At 42.0% G+C, this 20,795-nt stretch overlaps 1 protein-coding gene across 2 annotated transcripts; it reads right to left on the reverse strand.

The window, feature by feature from the left end:
- Positions 1–1,176: 1,176 nt before the first annotated feature.
- Positions 1,177–20,266, reverse strand: LOC125894996 (E3 ubiquitin-protein ligase RNF38-like). 2 transcript variants are annotated; one of them, XM_049586761.1, is made up of 12 exons: positions 18,836–20,266; positions 12,859–12,911; positions 12,508–12,689; positions 8,271–8,700; positions 6,741–6,881; positions 6,432–6,620; positions 5,318–5,479; positions 5,128–5,231; positions 4,363–4,444; positions 4,146–4,267; positions 3,143–3,242; positions 1,177–1,588 (listed from the first exon to the last, which is right to left on the reverse strand). In XM_049586761.1, the coding sequence occupies exons 1-12, from the start codon at positions 19,119–19,121 to the stop codon at positions 1,526–1,528; spliced, it is 1,914 nt and encodes a 637-aa protein (XP_049442718.1). In that variant the 5' UTR covers positions 19,122–20,266; the 3' UTR covers positions 1,177–1,525. The 2 variants fall into 2 exon arrangements, 1 of the variants encoding a protein (XP_049442718.1); XR_007450129.1 differs by having other exon boundaries at positions 1,539–1,588; positions 3,143–4,062.
- Between the last annotated feature and the right edge of the window lie 529 nt (positions 20,267–20,795).

A 20,795-nucleotide genomic window follows, 5' to 3' on the forward strand; every position in this document is an offset into this window, starting at 1 on the left:
AAAATTAAATATCATGATATATTTTAGCGAATACCTCATTATCGATATTAAAGGGTTGACTATAAGTACTTTTACTAAATGTTTACACAATGAGATTTCTGATAAATAATCATCAGTGATGTGGACATGATGACTGAGTGGGTAACAGCAAATAACAGAGCAGCACTAACAGTCTGATATCATGTTTTTATTTCTTGTAAATGGCTAATGTCATTGCTCACAGTCCTCTTATAAATCAACTAAACTAAACTACAAGGACCACAGCTGGGGCAGATGTGGAGTGATGGTCCTCTAGAAGAGCAGTAACACCACCTAGTGGCAGTTTAAAGTCACTGCACCTCCAGACCAAAATCTGAAAAGATGGAGCCACCTGAGGCAGCAGTCATTTTTAATATTTAACACAGATAAATTCAGCACAACCAAACCTGTCTCATTTCACTCCCTCTTAATTTGCCTGTTAAAATAAAAAGAATAAATATATACAAAACACTAAGTTTAAAAATTTCATATCAAGCCTTTTATTTGGTATACAGATATTCATAGATTTATACAGTATATATAGATATATGTATATATGTAACACATGTGCCACTGCAAAGTCACAGACAAACTTATTCTTACTAAGAAAAGAAAGGAAAAAGAAAAATATATAATGTGCTTAATTTCAAAGTAGTGCCGTGAAGCGCTTGTAATGAAAGATGATCAGAACCGGAATGATGAGGTAACTGCCAGGCAGGAAAACAATCACTTATAATGGTTGAGTATCAATAACAATAATAATAATAATAATGATAATAATAACAATAATAATAAGAATAATAATAATCTACTGAAACAAATGGATCAAATAGGCAACCGAGAAATATAGTGGCAGCATGGACCCTTAGTGTCAAACTAGAGAAAAAGGATTAAAGTCTATAACATACACACACACAGAGTATGCATACAGACAGACAGTGCATAAACGTACAAACAGGAAGTAAAGTCAGTCACTCATGAGAGCAAAAACTCTCCCATGTCGTTACTCTTGTCTGGTACACAACAGAAACTCAGGCATGCTCCAGGACACCTAAAAAAAAATCTCTCTCACGCACACACACGTACTGAAAACACACAGTCATGTACCACAGCCCGGCATTACGGGGCTGACCAAACAATGCTTGGTGCATGTACGTGCACACACACACACACACACACACACACACACACACACACACACACACACACACACACCACAGCAGAATAGTGGTCAGGCAGGGTGTAATTTACTAAAAGATAACGGACAGTAAAATAACTTGAGTTAATCTGGTGAAAATCAGATCAAATGGAAGGGAGAGGGGATACAGACTGAAAAGGACAAACAAGCAGAAAGTGCTGCACAAAAACACTAGAGGTGGTGTGTGTGTGCATGTGTGTGCGTGTGTGTGAGTGTGTGTAAGCACGTACACGTGTATCAATATATCAGAAGCAGGTAGTGCTGAACGTGTTTGACAGACAATTAGGAGCTTCTGGCTCCCTCATGTGGTCACTCTGAGTCTCTCTGGACTTCTGAGGCGTCGGCCCGACAAATGGGACACGTCCTGTTGGCCTGAGGACAGAGAGACGAAACAAACATGATCCAGTTAGGTTTTTATAGGCAGTTCATATCTTGAGTCCCGTTATTGATCACACAGAAAGCTCGATCCGAAAACTGCACATTTGGGCACTTACTAAAATCACCACTACACTACCCCATTTTCTTTATTTGTTTTGTATTGATTTGTAATCCCTATAACCCAATTCACACTGAGGCCTCGAGCGATGCTGCCATGACTCAAAATCACAAGACAGTGTTATGATGATTAACACGAGACGCTGGTGTTTGAGAGGCTGTTTATAGCGTTTTCAGTGGGAAATCAAGTGTTGAGGTATGTGTGCAGCTTCTTCAGATGTGCCTGTCCTGGGCTTGAGTGTGGTTTACAGACTTAACTGACTCCTCTGTGCTGAACTTAGGAACATGTAGACACAAGTCTGATGTTTGTTTGTGTTGTCTAACAGATAGGGCTGTGGCAGTGGAGGAATTTCCCCTGCGGTGATTAAGGGTGGCTCAGTGTGATTAGGGTGCCACCCCCATTTTTTGTTGCTTTTGTAAATTATTTCTCCTGATTTTATTGCTGAATAATTAATCTTTATTGTCAGGCTATTATTAGGTTTATTGTGCTTTTTAAATAACAAAGATGACATTTTTAAAATAAATTAAATGCCTGTTCACTGTTAAAAGCCAAACACAGAAGAGCAATGAGGTGCAATATCGAGCGCAGCATTTTTTTACGCCAAGAAGCTTTGGTTGCGTCTTGTTGCGATGATACAGAATATTCGCAGAAGTAAAAATGTCGGCACGAAGGAAAACATATTATTATAATGTAATAATAATAATAATAATAATAATAATATTTATATTTTCCGTGGTCGGCACAAGGTATAGCACATGCTGTGGACGTAGGGAAGGCTGAAACACAGAGTGAGGATGGACCAGCCTGTCTGTATGGGTTCAGTAATAATTTTTCCTCCACTGTTGTTGAGCGATGTGACAGTTGGTCTTTGTGGTATCTATCCCAACCCTCCTCCACTGTGATTGGACGGCTGTGCAAAATGTGACAGCGAGGAGCAGCTGCAGCCAAAGTTGAATATTATTCAACTCTCTGCGACCAAAGTACACTGGCAAATGTGCAACGATTGGCACAGACTACACGCTCATCACGCTGCTTGCATTTGTAGCAGAGTGTTATATATAATATGTGGCGCTCCCACACACACAAAAAAAACATGAACAATGTTGTGGGATTTTAATATTGCCTTTAAAGCGACAGCCCTACTAACAGACCTCTGGAAGAGTGAGATTCTCACTGCACTTCTATAATAAAGATTAATGTGCACTTGGGCTGAGAGTGTGTTTGTCTTGTTTCCTCTCTATAAGTTACCGACTGAGTTACGTCAGTCATCAGCGAGCTATTACATGACACTTTTGCTCAGAGACTTGAATCTACTACCAAACAATGTGTGATTAGCCTCAGATGAACTCAGAGGTTATGTATGTGTGTGAGTGTGTGTGTGTATCATGGACACAGTGTGAGTGAGCGGGCTCCACGGGGTGGGTACTTACCCTCAGCCACTTGTCAACACACTTCCCATGGAACTCGTGGCTGCAGGGCAGGACTCGCAGCAGCTGGCGGGACTCAAAATCACTCATACACACCACACACCTGCAACACCAAACAGGTATTAGCATGTTTAACTGTGGCAATGCACGAGAGCTGTTGTTTGACACACTTCTTATGTGACACGCAGGGTATCGGGCAGATTTAAGTTAACTGGTTAATGGGTTAAGACTGCAAGACTGTAATTTCCACTGTCACCTTCTTCTTGTCACAGTGGATATTTGTCCTCTTACTAATATTCACAGACCAACTGCAGGATAATCTTAAATTGCTTTTGGATGTTTATCTTTAGAAGTATGTGTTGCATTCATGTGGTGCTAGAATAATCTGAAAAATTGGTTCCCCACATATACGCAGAAACATGGCAGACGGAAGTAAATGTTTGGTTGATTGTGAGGAACTTTCTTAATTCATATACCGCATACCCATTTTTGGTCACATGTAACTGATGATATGGTAATAAGTTGTAAGAATGGGGACTGTACTGGTGCAAAACTGTCATCAATGTGTTGTTTGGTGCTCTGGACAATAAAATACAACACACCTTTGCTGCATCCATGTCGTTTCTATATTGTGACTTACAAGCTCATGAACACACCGAAGTAGGAAGAACGACACCCATCTCGGAAAATGGAACCATCGGAGGAGCACGTGAATGCAGCATTAGCACATTTTCTCACAAAGCCCAATCCCAACAGGCAGAGATGACATTTAGACGCCCCAAATATGCTTTGAAGTAGATTTGAACTTTCTGTAGCTTGCAAAACCACAAATGTGCTAAACAACTGCATAAACTCTAACTATCCAACATTTAGCCTCTGTCCGTAAAATAGTAAATCCACAAAAATCCATAGTTTTGCTGATCCTGAGGAGGCAACACAAAACATCATGAATAATTCACCCTCTCAACAAGTGATAACCTGCTGTTTGCGAAAGGACAGCACTCACAGTGTTTGCTCAGACTGATGGTTATTTGGATTGAACCGATAGGATGGAAGCTGTTCGATGTCTCCCTTGGTCAGTCCTCGGAGTTTGGCCTCTCCCAGACGCTCGGCGAGGTTCAGGAGGGCCTGTGAGGGAGAGACACACAACAGCAACGACAGGAGAATCAGTGTCTGTATCCTGCAAACACTCAGACAAAACGAAAAAGCAAATGAAGACAGACCTCGTAATTTTCCACTTCTCCATCGTCGACATCCAGCTCCAGACTGATCGCAGGACCGGTGGGCTGGACTGGCAGCATTGAACTAGAGGAGGGTGGGACAAAGAAATTTTAAAATTTAAATAATCAAAGAAGAAACATGTCAAGGGCCCCCAAAAAATCAATCTAATTCAAAATATTAATCTAGTAGTTAAATCTGTGTATTCAATATCTTAAAAATGATTTGAAATTAAAGATATTTTTTAATGATTTCTATCTTGAAGGTGCACAACATGTTTACCCTTTTACCCTTTACTTAACAAATCTGCTCTTGAAGTTATCACTTTCATGCAACAATATGTAGTTGAATCACTCATTAATCTTTGTTTTCCAGATTTAAATACTGTGTAAATTTGTAAAACCTCCCAATTTTTTTCTATCTTTGAGGAGAGTTTTAATATCTGTGTCCATGTAAAAGTTTCATTATTATTATTAAATTATGTGAATGGAATAATGGCCTTCTCCGTGTATAACTAATCAAAAAGGCAGGTAACGGCATGGTCAAATTTCCTCTACGAGTTTACATTACGACTTGTGGACTTTGTTTTCTGTTCTAGCTTGAGTAACATTAATCACCCTACATAGGAATACACCCTGCACCTGGTTGTATATCTAAAAAAAAATTATCAGGTCATCTACTGTGTATGTGGCCAAAAATAATAGTAAATGCAACATAACCTATTTCTTTTTAACTGTCTTATCTCTAAGTTACTGTACTGATCTACTTACAGGAAGTAAGGCAGGAGGCTGGGGTGGTAAGGCGAAGGTGGCAGTGGCTGTTGTGAGCGGTACCGTCGCCCCGGGAGACGCCGAGGAATAAAGTTTGGATAGGACTAAGAGGAGATTAACAAAACATACATTAATAAATCATTCACAGGGATTCTTCATTAAACTGTTGTTAATTATTCTCATTGCTCACCACTCCGAAGAACTCTTGTGGCAGGGGGTCATGGGAGAGGAAGTGAAGCTGTGTGGAGTGTGGTGTGAGGGCAGGGTGGGTGGCGGGAGGATAGTGGAGCCCAGCACCCAAGGACAGGTGTTCTCCGAGCAGCTCCACGTCGTTCTCTATCCTCTGTAACGGCTGGGAGGGTGGAGAAGATACACACGGTTACAGCCTGAGATTATTTCATGTGATCGCAGCAACATGAGCAATTAAAAAAAAAACATTTTAACACTTAATAACAAATATACTTGACGAAAAAAGGTGAGGTAAATCAAACCCTTTCAAATCCTGAAAACGAGTCGGTGCTTAGGACATGTTATATAAAATATTAAACAGTACAAATATATTTAACCGTCGTTAGTATAAACTGTTGTTGCTGAAGTTGTGTACTTCATTTATATTTTTTTCTATTAAAATATGTCGTTAAAAATAAATCTCTATTTCATAAGGATCTGCTTTAACCTTTGTTAACTCTGACACACTGATAATTTGATCACTGTTGTCATTTAAGCAAAGACCAACACATTTCTTCTTTAACTGCAATACCACCATTTATGTAGCTTTCATTGTTGCTGTTGTTCACTCACGTAACTGTAAATGTGATGCTTGCTGTGCAGGCACACATCTGAAAAACACCTTTTCTGCACGTCCTATTTTTTATTTTTTTACTGAACACTACGCTGTTCCTAGCGCTTGCAAACACTAACTGCACAAGTTGCTTCGACTCAAATGCATAAAATATGCATCATCCATTTTGCTTTAACATTGTAAAACACCTTTACTGCTGCATTTTTTATACAGCAGGGAAAACATTTAAAGCTTCCCTGAAAGATGCTGACTGTCACACTGGCTCCTCAAGTGAAAACTTGTTTTTTGAGGTTGTTTTTGTAAATATCAAAAAGGGGGGAAAAACATTTTTAAGAGATGCACAGAAAGTTAGACATCATCATCGAATAAACAGGAGATGAGTTCCCTCCGTTTATCACCTAGACATTTCAGACTTTAACTTCACATTTTGTTATGTTCACAAAAGCTGCATCTGATATCAAATCAAATGTTGAAACAAGCATCACATATAATTTCTGCTCACCGAGCGGGCCTGCTGCGTTGGATAAGGTCCAAACTGTCCAGGCTGAGGCAGGTGAGGTGGGTGGTGGGAAAGGTGTGTTGGGGGATGGGGGAGGTGAGGAGGTGGAAGCAGGAAGGCTGGGTCACTGGACAGCAGGGACGGGAACGGGTAGGGCATGGGTAAGTGCTGCACAGAACAAGTCTGCAGGACCTGGCAGAGAGACAAAAAGGAAAACCGCAATATTTAATTTAGCGAGGGGTGCTGCAGAAAGTATCTTCAAAACATCACATCAACAAAACTCATGTGCTGTGTGGGATCAAACACACTCACAGGAGGAGGGACGCTGCAGACGGGATAGTGCTGTCCACTGAATACTACTGAGCACGCTGGGATCTGCTGAGGGGCGGAGCGAGGCGGCAGGCCAGGTGGCGCTCCCGGAGGAGACACAGGATACGATACTGGAGCTGAACCCTAAATATGAAGATCAAAGGGTAGAGGTCAGCTCTAAGAACACAGTGTGTTATTTAAAGCTGAGCAGCTGGAGTTGCAAGACCGAGTCCGCATTGTCTGAGGAGCAAATAAGGTGAAACCTCACAACCTAAAGCATCTGTGCTGTTGACACCACAGAGTTATCTCCGATGTTGAGCACAAGCCAAGCAGGGTTTCCCAGGCGTATGCCGAGATGATAAATTTCAAATTTCCATGATTAACGGACCTCTTTGGATTTGTAATTTGATTTAATGTAATTTAAAAGGGTGTTTGACAGTTGCAGCGGTGTTTTGAAGAACAGAGCCCAAATAACTGGCACTAAACTCACTCTTTCACCTGCAAATTAGTCCTGTGACCTCACAGTTCTCTCCAGGTAGAAACTGCTCCCATCAGATCCAATTAGTAGTGAATTTCTAAAGAAAAATTTAAGATATACTCTGCAGGATTTTTGTAAAAATCAATGTATAGACTCATACAGAAGTAATCCCTCTCAATCATCACTTATGGGCCACTCTCAGTGTGTCTTTTCTGTGTTTGAGATGTTTATTGGCGTGACCTCCACAGCACTCAGGTGAGGTCAGGGCTTTATAAAAAGGCGGTCACCAGGTAGCAGACTGTAAGCAGCAGGCATCCAAGCGACGTACTGCCGGAAAAATGCAAATATAGTGCAGTAAAACTGTGGTTGGCTTTTACTTTCACTTTTGCTGGCAAGCGTTTACAAATAGTTACGGACGATCCTGCATAGTATACCTCTAAATATACATACAATTATGACACCACCAACTGGTGACAGCCATAAACAATCTGTTAAATGTTGGATAAAAGGTTTTATAATAAAAATAATTCCTGCTCGTATTTGTCTCTCTGAAAAGATCAATGAAACACCACTATTTCTCGAGGGCAAATTTTCCATTTGCCAATAAACTCTTCTCCACCCCGGCCAATTAAAGAAACTTATTTCACTGAATCATCCGCCATGGCAAACAGGCACCTCACCAGATTTGCTAATCGACAGTTCCACATTGACCAGCTGACTCTTTCACCTACATGGTGATGATTAATTTCCTTGATAAATTAGAGGAAATTCAGTTATTGCTTTTTAAGATCACACAGATTACAGTAATAAATTAAAATCACATTAGTCATACGCTCTGAAGTCGATATCTTCAACTGCGAAATAAGATAATATCCTGTCTGAAAGTGTTGTGTTTTTACGTCTGTCTTGTTCTCATGCAAAATGTGAAGGACACGAGGACAAAACCATCGTTGAGAAACACGCTGTCAGTCATAAACCGTACGTCACGTTTTCTCAAGTCAGAGGTCTACTGGGATAATTTCAGTCCTTCAGGCCACATCATCTCATCAAGTTACCTGCTCATGGAGGTCCAGCACCACACTGCTCTGCTGGGATGGGTGAGGGTGTGGGTGCTGTGGATGGGCCGCAGGGTGCAGCAGCCTGGGAGACAGGTTCGGTGACTGGTGCAGGGGCCTCGGGGAGGGATTTGGGGGATGGTGACCTGGGCGCTCTTCGAGCCCAGGCCCCAGCCCTCTGGGAGGTTGCTGGCTGTAGGGTGAGTAGCCCTGAGGCGGAGCTGGGTGACGGTAGTTCTCATCCTGGTGGCCTGGCGACGGGCCGTGGTGGGAGTGCAGGTGGTGGTGGTGGTGATGGTGGGCATTGGGGTGGTGATGGTGGTGGTGGTGGTTGTTGTTGTTGCTGTTGTAGTGGTGGTGGTTGTTGTGGGCGTGGTGGTGGTGGCGGGTCAGGCGGTCTCTCCGGCCACGCTGTCGTCTCATTGGAGGGCTGAGGTGGAAGAAAAAGGGGAAAACTTAGAAGATGCTAAAGGAGCTATGTCGTCATTTGCATCATCATAAATACAGTTTTTACCACCTGCCAAATGACCTGTGCATGTTCAAATATTATCAATCACTTAATAAATTACCATTGTTTTTGCTCATTGGAGCACATCTACTTGCCACATGCAAATTTTACCAGCATTTGGCGAGTGGATGGTGCTGAGTACTTGTGCCATCAACTACTGCAAGCAACTTATTAGTGTACTCTACCAATTAAGCCTTGCACGCCAATAACATTGTCGGACTCATGATGGACAGTCTAAAACAATATCAAACAAAATCAGTATCAATGCAGCAAAACCAAAGACAGTCTTCTTCCTTGTCAAAACCAGCTGCCTACATTACCCACAATGCAACTTCACCACAAGGGTTTCGGTTGGAGATTCTGATGTATTATGCCAGTAGCAGCTAATGTAGCCTCAAGCCGTTAGCCTCAAGCAGAGATATGGAGTGGGCTCTTTCTGACTTTCTTTTTCAAACCTGTAGTCTTTGCCGCCAGGCTCCAACATAAGAATCAGGATTAAAAATACTTTTTGATCCCCGAGGGGAAATTATGATTGGTCATAGTTGCTCCGATGTAAAGAATAGAGAATTATAAGTAGTAAGAATAAAAGTATGAAATAGAAGTATGTAAATATAAAGCAATAAAATAACATAAAAAAATAAAATAACAATAAAAAATAAATGAAATAAAACAAAACAAAATAAAATAAAATAAAAATAAAATGTGCATTATGCTAGTCTTTAACACTAGTACTTAAGTACTTAAAAATAATAAAAATAAAATATATTTCATCACTGTGCTGAGGCTGTAAGTGTGAAATGTAACTACAATATACAGTACAGGCCAAAAGTTTGGACACACCTTCTCATTCAATGCATTTTCTTTATTTTCATGACTGTTTACATTGTAGATTCTCACTGAAGGCATCAAAACTATGAATGAACACATGTGGAGTTATGTACTTAACAAAAAAAGGTGAAATAACTGAAAACATGTTTTATATTCTAGTTTCTTCAAAATAGCCACCCTTTGCTCTGATTACTGCTTTGCACACTCTTGGCATTCTCTCCATGAGCTTCAAGAGGTAGTCACCTGAAATGGTTTTCCAACAGTCTTGAAGGAGTTCCCAGAGGTGTTTAGCACTTGTTGGCCCCTTTGCCTTCACTCTGCGGTCCAGCTCACCCCAAACCATCTCGATTGGGTTCAGGTCCGGTGACTGTGGAGGCCAGGTCATCTGCTGGCAGATGGTCAAATAGCCCTTACACAGCCTGGAGGTGTGTTTGGGGTCATTGTCCTGTTGAAAAATAAATGATCGTCCAACTAAACGCAAACCGGATGGGATGGCATGTCGCTGCAGGATGCTGTGGTAGCCATGCTGGTTCAGTGTGCCTTCAATTTTGAATAAATCCCCAACAGTGTCACCAGCAAAACACCCCACACCATCACACCTCCTCCTCCATGCTTCACAGTGGGAACCAGGCATGTGGAATCCATCCGTTCACCTTTTCTGCGTCTCACAAAGACACGGCGGTTGGAACCAAAGATCTCAAATTTGGACTCATCAGACCAAAGCACAGATTTCCACTGGTCTAATGTCCATTCCTTGTGTTTCTTGGCCCAAACAAATCTCTTCTGCTTGTTGTCTCTCCTTAGCAGTGGTTTCCTAGCAGCTATTTGACCATGAAGGCCTGATTCGCGCAGTCTCCTCTTAACAGTTGTTCTAGAGATGGGTCTGCTGCTAGAACTCTGTGTGGCATTCATCTGGTCTCTGATCTGAGCTGCTGTGAACTTGCGATTTCTGAGGCTGGTGACTCGGATGAACTTATCCTCAGAAGCAGAGGTGACTCTTGGTCTTCCTTTCCTGGGTCGGTCCTCATGTGTGCCAGTTTCTTTGTAGCGCTTGATGGTTTTTGCGACTCCACTTGGGGACACATTTAAAGTTTTTGCAATTTTCCGGACTGACTGACCTTAATTTCTTAAAGTAATGATGGCCACTCGTTTTTCTTTAGTTAGCTGATTGGTTCTTGCCATAATATGAATTTTAACAGTTGTCCAATAGGGCTGTCGGCTGTGTATTAACCTGACTTCTGCACAACACAACTGATGGTCCCAACCCCATTGATAAAGCAAGAAATTCCACTAATTAACCCTGATAAGGCACACCTGTGAAGTGGAAACCATTTCAGGTGACTACCTCTTGAAGCTCATGGAGAGAATGCCAAGAGTGTGCAAAGCAGTAATCAGAGCAAAGGGTGGCTATTTTGAAGAAACTAGAATATAAAACATGTTTTCAGTTATTTCACCTTTTTTTGTTAAGTACATAACTCCACATGTGTTCATTCATAGTTTTGATGCCTTCAGTGAGAATCTACAATGTAAGTAGTCATGAAAATAAAGAAAACGCATTGAATGAGAAGGTGTGTCCAAACTTTTGGCCTGTACTGTATATGTCAATAGAATACAACAAGAACAGAATAAACGCAAAAAATATTTACAGTTATGTGCATGATAAAGTACTGAAAAATATTGCACAGTTATCGTCTGCCTTGAACTTAGAAGTGGTGAATTTTAGAGCTTAGATCGGGCCCAAAAAATCCAGCCCGACCCGGCCCGAGCCCGTGCACGTTATGTCCGGGACCGGCCCGGCCCGTCCAATTAACTCTAATTATGGGCCCGAGCCCGATTTAAACCTGACATTTTTCAATAAGTTGGCTGTTATAATTAAGAGTATTAAACCACAGTTCTTGTTATTTGAATGACAGAAACAGAGGATCTTAATGAATGGCACGCCGCGCAACACGGAAGCATGATTATGTAATAAAACAGGTGTTTATTTTAGGATCCAGGTGGTGAAGGGCTGTGCGCGCACAATGTTGCAACATTGTAACAAAGTTTGTTGTAACTTTATGTGTCATACAAAGTGTGGTTTGATTTTATTTTGTGTGGAAAGGATGACGCAGTTATTCGGCAATTAAACCACGGTTTATTACTGAACAGTACAGGTTAATGTTTGCCATAACCACGCCAAAACAACCAACAAACAAGAACTTAGCTGTAACTCCATCTGTGCACTCCTGCTCTCTCCTCCAGCTCGCTCATACACACACCAGCACGCGCACTCACACAGCCCTCCTCATCCCCGTCACACTCGCACCCCGCACCTCATTCAATCCCAAACATGCCATTAACTCACAGAACATTGACATTATAACAGAACATTTACTGCAGGGTCGCTACAATACATAGCCTATAACATTATCAAATCATAGCTTTAAAAAAAAAACAAAAAAAACAAAAAAAAACGTCATATCTGACCGGGCCCGGCCTGGCCAAACAGTTAAATATTTGTATTGAACCGCCAAATCGGATTCAGCTGACATAATTCTGAGTTGGATGCAGTCCTAAAAATGACTTAATAAAGCAATTATTTAAACAGTTGCATAATAATTGTGTTTCACTCATGCATCATTGGCAGTCAATAAAAAACATGATCAATAATCTGATAGATCTGATTAATTCTTATGGTAATCTACCATGTAAAAAAAAAAAAAAAAGTTTTTTTGGTTGTAGTTTCTGAAATCCTTGTTTTAGTTTGTTTCATATGACTTGTAACTGAACATTTTTTAAGTTCGGTCAGACAGAAAAAGCTGTTTCAACATGTACCTTTAGGATCGTGTTATTATTTTTGACATCTGAACACTAATGGAAATAATGTTAATATGTATTTGTGTCACACATACACACACTTACCTGCGTCGGTTGCGAACAGGCGTGTGGCATCTCTCTGGCATGTAGTGGGGGTGTGGTCTGCGACTGGGAGGCAGCTCCCAGGGGCGAATGGGAGAGGAAGGAGTCGAGGGAGGGGCAGAATTTAGATCCAACATGGTCTGCTGGGAAAGACGCTGCCTTTTCGGGCTTGGGCTGTCTTCCATCTGCACAGAGGCAAAGGGAGGAGGGGGAACCACAGGGGTGGTTGGTCAGGAGAAAAACAGTAACAGAAGAAAAGAGAGCAGACAAAAGGGGAAAATGAATAAGGAAACATTGACATACAAATCCTATTCAAAGCAGAGGCAACAGGCGGTGCTCATATTTCATACTTACTTTATCCCGATCTTCGCTGCACACATTATCTGGATGAAAATGAAGCACTCCGCCTGCAGGCCACAGAGGGGGGAAAAACAGAATCAGATAAGATAGGGCTGAGAAAAACATCAACATCACAAGACACATGGACATACGCTTGATAAACCAACAGAAGTACAACAACACAAGCAACACACAGGCAGCTGGTTGCCTTTGATTTGATTTTCCATTCTAAGACCCCGCTGGATCGTCATGAAGCCTGCCTGGTTTGCTTGAACACTTCTACAGACTTAACACTACAAAATCCAACAGTGACAACAAAAAAGTGCATCCAACATCTTGCTTCACAAACATAGTTACAGTGCTCTGTCCTCAGCGAGGGTCTGCCTTCAAATCAGGCTTTTGAATTTCCTGCTTTAAACCAGCAGACGTGAGAGGAAGCCATCTCTGGAAGATGTCACACTGGACTCATCGTCTCTGGTTCTCACAGACAAATCATTCCCTCTGATCTACCATGAAAAGATAGAGCAGGCTTACAGAGACAGACACAGACATCCACTTATCAAACGTGTGCAACACACCAGAGCCTCTCGCTGGCTTTGCACAAGTAACACTGACTACGTTTACGTGCACTCTGATATTCCACCATTATCCTCCTGAATATGTCAGTATTTTGAATTTGATATGAAGTGATGTGAATAGCCTGATCCTCCTTTTTACGAATGTAGCATTTTCCGATAAAGACATGCAGGATATGCTGATGTTGTTCAGGTTTTAGGAGCATTAATTGGACATATATACATTCGGATTATGCATCTCAATTGGGGTTTTTACTGCAGTTTGCAACGGATGGCCCCCTGCCTGTTTACGGCCGGCTTCATGCATTGCCATGGATGCGTTGTACACAAACCAACAGTTTAGAGGGCAGGGGGAGAGATGCACGCCCCCCTCCCAGAAAAACACCCACATTTCTGATCAGAATGAGAAACAAACCTACTTTTAAACATTATGAAAGAACTGGATATCAACAGGTTTTTGGATATGCGCAAATATCATAATGTCAACCTCATCAAGAAGGTGGTTGAAGGAATTAAAGAGGGAGGCTAAGCTGACACGGTCAAACAAGATTGCCATCTGTAAAAACTTTTTTTTAAATCCTTTATTGATGCAAAGAAGCATAGAGCAAAGAACATAGCACGAGCAGCCCCACCCATTCCAGCCATTCAGCTCTTCAAAATTTTGAGGTGATAAACGACATGGTGGGGCAGATTAATCAGAGCATGCACGACTGCATGTAAACGTGAATATTAGTGGAATATTTACCAGTAGGAGCTTTTTAGGAATAAGGACAAAAAACTGAATAGTTTGTGCATGTAAACGTAATCATTAGCCCATTTTACACTGCATGTTTAAGGTGGTAATGTCACACTGTTATTTCGCCTCACCATTCTATGTAAAAGGTATGATCATGGAATGGGGAAAAGAGTTGTCACACCTTTAAGCCAGCAGCAAAGGTAGTTACAGCCCTGAATCGACGTCTGTGTAAAAAGGACAGCTGGCAGGACAGGATCATGGATGGGGCTGGTGTGACGTTTTGACGATGTGTTATGTGTGCAACCTGGAGACCGGAGATTTAAAAAGCAGCTAGAAGCAGTTAGCAGCTAACTCAAAGATGAAAAAGAGCAGCCTAAAATGTCTGCAAACTGGGGAGCCAACGAGTTCTGGGAGCTCCTTACCCCCTGAGCAGAGGGCGAGATCAGCCGCCATGTAACAGGGACTGTAAATGATTGTTATTGCAATGTTAAGCCATTGTTATTGTTCAGAAAGCTCTGCCTAAACGTATGTTATACGTCAGTGGTTCCCAACTAGTCCAGCTTTCTCTTTGGCCATTAAGGTCCACACAGTTGCTGTCCGTTAGTCACTCACTCTACAGCAGGAAACGGCACTTCAAAATAAAAGCTTGGTGCCAGAAATTCACTGTACTTAAAAATAAAGTGCGTTTTCTTACAAACTTGATATGTTTGCAAGTCATTAGCAGCCCATTTCAGAATGGACCTGTGACCTACTTCTGGACCCCGGCCCACCACCTGGGATCTACGGTCACAGGTCACACTGGAGGCTGATCCCGTTGTGTTACACGAAACACCAGTCACACCTCTTTGCTTTGTAGCGGCCCTATAGTGCGATCTCTGTGTAAAAAGGGCTACTATCAAATGGTGAAATTATTAATTGATTATCAATTGAAAGAAAACTAATTAAGTAATTTATGAGGCAAAATTTTTGTTTATCAAGTGGGATTTGCTGTTTTTTTTCCTGTTTTCTAACTTTGTTAATTTGATACCATTTGGTTTTGGAGTGTCATTCGGACAAAACGAGCCATTTGACAATATCAGTTTGGGTTTTAGGAAAATGTTACAGATATCTTTCACAGTTTTCTGACATTTTATTAAATAAACAATAATTAAAGAATACATCAAAAGATTAAACAATGAAAACAACTGTTGTAGCCCTATCTCAACTGGAGTGGCACGGTAGAATCGACCCTGTTATCAGAAAGCCTGATTCAAAGTCTGTGTTTTGGTGTGCATCTGCCTGTCCCTGAGCAAGGCAGCGAACCATTATTAGCTCTGCAAAAAAAGCTCAGTGCTGTGTTTCTTCCTATTTTTTTTTTTTTATGTCCTTGTGGTGTACAAGCGATAAAAATCTCTCTCCAAAGATCAACAGACCATCACGAAAAAGACTCCCTAATGATATGAATGAGATTATTATGTGCAAAAAAAAAAAAAAGAAATACTAAAAAAGGAAAAAAATCACGTCGCTGAATAAAGCGGTAATACCATAAACATAATCTCGAAAGAACACAATGCTCTTCCAGCTGTTTATCTGACAGTCCACATGTGCAATCTGGATGCAGCATGTGCACACAGACATTTCAGCAGCTTAAGAAGGATGTCCTTGAACTCAGCTGACAAGAGTTTCCTCTAAGCAGTTCCCCCAAAAACCTTTAATCACCAAAAAGAGGGGGGAAAAACTCTCCTCCCCTCATCTCTCCCTCTATGCCTCCCTCATGCAAACAGCCCCTTCTGTCTCCCCAGAAACAACAGATCTGAAAGCAAACCCCCCCCACCTCTTTCTTGTCTTTGCGACGCCACTCCAGAGCCATGTGAAGTCTGCCGATAGTGACAGCTCAAAGACGCCCTGCTAGTGGCTGCGGAGAACAGAGGGACAGTCGGTTGACTGACTAGCTGACTGTGGGGCCAACACGCAGGCTTACATCTTTATCTACCATGCCTTTTTTCTTCAGACCTCATAGGGTCCTGGGCCTCAGCCACCCATGTGTTTTGAGGAGAACTAGGTCTGTTAATGCTGATTCACCCCGGAGGGCAGAGGAGAGGGGATGGCGAGCCAGACTGGACGGGTTCTGTTGGCAAGCAGACACGACCTTGTTTCCTCTGAGCGTGGCTGCTGGGAAAGACTGACACCATTTATTTTACAACAGGCTATCAAGTCGGGCAGGCAGGATAGTGAACTTAACTGTCATCAAGTAGCAATTTGCTCATGTTCTTTAATAAAGACTTGAACTACTATTTGGAGGAGACGAGCCAAAGTTGAGGGCAGCAACTAACAACTATTTTCTTTATCAAATAATCTGCCAATTATTTTCTCAACTTATCGTTTTGTCAATTAAATGCCATAAAACAGTAAAAAAAAAAAAAAGCCCTGTATAACTTTCCAGAGCCAAAGGTGACGTGTTCAAATGGTCAACTAGTCCAAAAATCCAAAGCTATTCCGTTTATTATCATGCATGGCAAAGAAAGGCATCAAATTTTCACTTTTAAGAAGCATGAAACCAGGAAATATGTGGCTTTTTTTTGCTTTAGAAAATACTAAAATGATTATTTGATGATCAAATAATTGCCAATTAATATTCTGTTGATAAACTAGTCGATTAATCACAGCTCGAAATCTATTTTACCCAAATAATCTGTAAAGATCTCAGGTGATAACAGTATTAATGAGGATGTGCTAAAACTGGTTGCTATTAGGTTGCGATGTTGGCAGGTTGTGGGATGCAACACTACCTATTAAAGCTACAGTGGGTGATAATAACATGCTTGACACTGGGGGAGAGAAAAAAGGAGGAGAAAGGAAAGCAGAGGTAAGACAGAGGGACACATTTTAACACCCCCAAATCCTACCCTGACACATTCTGCATAAAGCCATGCCAAGAGGTGTAATACAGTGACATGAGCAAAAACAAACAAGCACAGACAAACAGGAAATCTGTATTGCACTTGAACATACACACTCTTATTTTTGAGTGTGCACACAGACCATTTCAGAAGAGGCATGTGCAGCTGTTGGGAAGAAGGAGGCAGATCACACAGCTGGGAGATACACTGTTTAAGTCATTCACACAAACCCCTCTGTAGTCTCTCAATTTGGAAAGCATGTGTTTTTGTGTGTATCCCCTCTGTGTGGGTTATTTTGGGTGTTTGGCAACAGTGTTGCTATTACGACAGAGACCCATTAAAAACCCTGCTTTCATTCATTCACAGCACTTTTTTTGCCTTTGAGGGAATCCAATCTGGTATTACAGAAGGTTTCTGCAGTCACTTTTCCTGTGGTCAGCAATGGAAACCTGCTGAACACCAAATAGACTGGTGTCAATGTTGAGAAAAAAAAAGGAGGCCGGGGTGCAGTCTCACTTTGAATATCCTCTCTGGCAGTTTCATTCGGTTCTTGCTTTTTTTCATAGAGGTTTTGGAGTCTTCATTGTCTTCTCAGCCAGTACGGGCTCAGTAAGGAACTGTTGCTACCGTGGGCATTAAAAGCCTATTTACTGGACAATGCAAATAAATTTAACTTCACACGTGAATAAACCAACAATGTGCAAACACAACTCTATTGTTCATTTCTCTGTTTCTTTGTGTTTGGACAGTGCTTTGAAACTACACCTTTACTCTACCATGAGCTACTAGATAAGAGATCTGATGACTATTTTGGGAAAATGTGGAGCTTTCTACAGGCTTAAATGTAAGTTAAATAGTACTGAGGCTTATGGATGAAAGGGCTGATGGCAAACTACAAGAAAGGCTGTATTATCAGCCTGCATCACAGCAGTGAGCAATCTAAAACAAAAAGATAAAATCGCTATTATGAGATTTCATTTCAAATAAATTCAAAGCTGCAAAATGCTCATTTAATCAGACTCCTCTCAAACATATTGTAGGTCTTGAAGACTTAAGAAGAGTATGCAAGATGTGTGCAAATGCATCAGTCTCTGATCTGATTATAAGTGAAAACACACTGCTCTCTATCCACTGATATTAGAATTTGAAGCCACAAGATTCCCACTGATTAACCAGATTTGTTTTATACATTTTAGTTAAGTTTATTAATTCATTGCTTAATAATTACCTACAGCATTTCTTTCCCCACGTCTTGACTACATGCACAGCAGTAACATAATATGACCTGCAGGCCTGGACTAACCAAAGGAAAATTCTGCAGTGCTAAATTCCTACTGAGGGCCAGTGAAATGTGCACTGTGAACCAGGCAATGACATGCATTGCATTGCATTTTTTTAGCTGACACTTCTATCCAAAGCTACTTACAATAAGAGCATTCAACCATGTGGATACAACCCCAAAATTCTAGAGGACCGTGCAAGTACATCAGCTTCAATATGCATAACTGGTTTAAGTGCTACATGCAAGACAAAGTTCAGGGACAAGGTTTGCCCTATTTACTTGAGTAAAATGCTATTCAAACCTCTGAAGCAGAGCTCCCACTACAACACCTTGCATGACATGTAGCTGGCCTTTAAGCAACAGCTTGCAGTGAAAGCTCCAAGCCTTTTAGTTAAATGTCTCAAAGCCTGTTAAGCTGCTAGTGGTCTGCCTGCATCCCTCAGGGGGTGTATCCTGTGTGAGTGTGTGTAATGATGCATCTAGCCGGGCTGTAGGCCCTGTTTACTGAAGCCTTGCTTACCGGCCCCGGGGTGTCTGTGAGCTCCGTGCGATGAGTGGCGCTGCGCCCCCGCGGACAGGTAGCTCCCCTGGGTGTGCTGCTGCTGACTCTCCGGGTAGCTGCGACCACCGTGGTGCGGCGCCCAGCCGGGGTTGCTCTGCTGCGGGTAGCTCACCCCTCCTCCGCTGGCGTTCATGATGCTCCCGTTGCCGACCGCGTTACCACTGCCATTGCTCCCGACGTTACCGCTCATGCCGAAATGATAGAAACCAGACCGAGACCGCGACCGAGTCCTCGGGGGGTCCATGGCTGGGGAGGGCGGTGGTGAATGGACGTGATGAAGGTAGGCTGGAGAGATGGACGTTCAGAAACGGGCAGGAGCCTCCCTCTTCAGACCGCTTCTCTCTATCCACCTAGTTACCTCTGACGACGACCGGCTACTGCGAGTGTTTTCTGAGGCATTTAAAGCTGTTGTTTAATATAATGAGATGGGATACCTGAAAGCAGCGGGTTCAGGGAAGCACAGTCCTCATATGTCGCACAAGCACCATCTGCACAGTCTCCATCCACCGTCCCCCTGTCTATCTGAGCGGGTCAACTTCACAGAGACACCTTAATTATTTCACTACGTATGAACGTGCACAAGTATCTAAAAATATATTGTACCTATATCAGCGTGTGGTATAACAAAGCAGTATCCAAAATACAATTGTCTCTAAGTTAGTTATCTGTGGTTTTGGTCGTTACCAGAACAACAGCTGAGCAAGTCTCGGGTTCTCTATTGTCTTTTCACAGTGGAGCACTGTCGGGCTGTCCACAGTAAAATAAAGTATTTTTAAGGCATTAGTCGCACGCAACTGGGTCCTACAGGAGTGAGCTAAATGCTGATGCATATATTAACATGCAGCTGAAGTTAATATCCTTCGCTCTCTGCCTCCAAAAGCTTGTCGAGTTAAATACTTAAATCCCTCAACACAAGCAAGATGGCTAGCTGTCGAGCGTTAGCAAACTAAAGGAAACCAGCTGCCCTGATAGCTGGCTGTGAAACAAAGTTATTAGCATAGATTTGTGGATAAATTGCAACTAAATTACAACGGGTAGCCTGCTGTGAGCAGTAAAGTTACACCCCTTTGCGTTGGCTAACTATACCCGCTCGTTCATTAGCATAATTTCGATTTTTCTGCTAGCCCAAGGCTAACAGGAAGCGGGGTCTAGAGGGGAAAACAAGTCCAACAGTGCCGACATTACAAGCTAGCTAACGTCGCACCGCGTCGATGTTTAGCTAGTCGCGAAACAGTGCTAATAACGGATTACCTTAAACCGCATGAGAAAAAAAATTGCCACCTTATCCGTCAAGTAGCGAGGACAGTATTTGTCCAATTTAAATCCCCTCTCGCATTCGCTATCGAGTGTTTTCTCTGGTCAGCGGGGAGTGTAGTGGAGATCAATCAATGGGAGTTTCACATCTCTGCCAAGACATCCCCAATCGATCACAGAGAAATATGTCGCTCGTCATATACCTAATCCGCGACGTGCTTTTAAGTAAATAACGCAAATTCACAAGCGAGGAAACATTTAGATTCGTGCAACACTGATAAAAGCAAGATTTATTTAATTAGCGGCGATGAAGGTCGATTTTAAGTAGCAGCTTGTTATCGGAGTCGATTGCTTCAGTCTGGAAAACCCCGGGCAGCTGCTCAGTTCATTAATAATTCAGCAGCTTCATACCAGAAATACTATAAGACAACGCTTTGAAAGCTACTGGCTTCATACAGCTTCTCTGGTACACCAGCTCTGAATACAACGATACATAAAGCCTTCTCCTACAAATCTAAATCCCCATGCTTTTGTGCTTTCACGTATAAGACGTCACAGAACAACCCCCTATATTTGAGCATGAATTTTACAAGACGATATCTGTAGATTCGTGTTTATTGTCGCTGTCTTTGCAATATAAATATTAGTTTACAAAGGCAAATCA

The sequence above is a fragment of the Epinephelus fuscoguttatus genome, linkage group LG9, assembly GCF_011397635.1.
Source record: "Epinephelus fuscoguttatus linkage group LG9, E.fuscoguttatus.final_Chr_v1".
NCBI lineage: Eukaryota > Metazoa > Chordata > Actinopteri > Perciformes > Serranidae > Epinephelus > Epinephelus fuscoguttatus.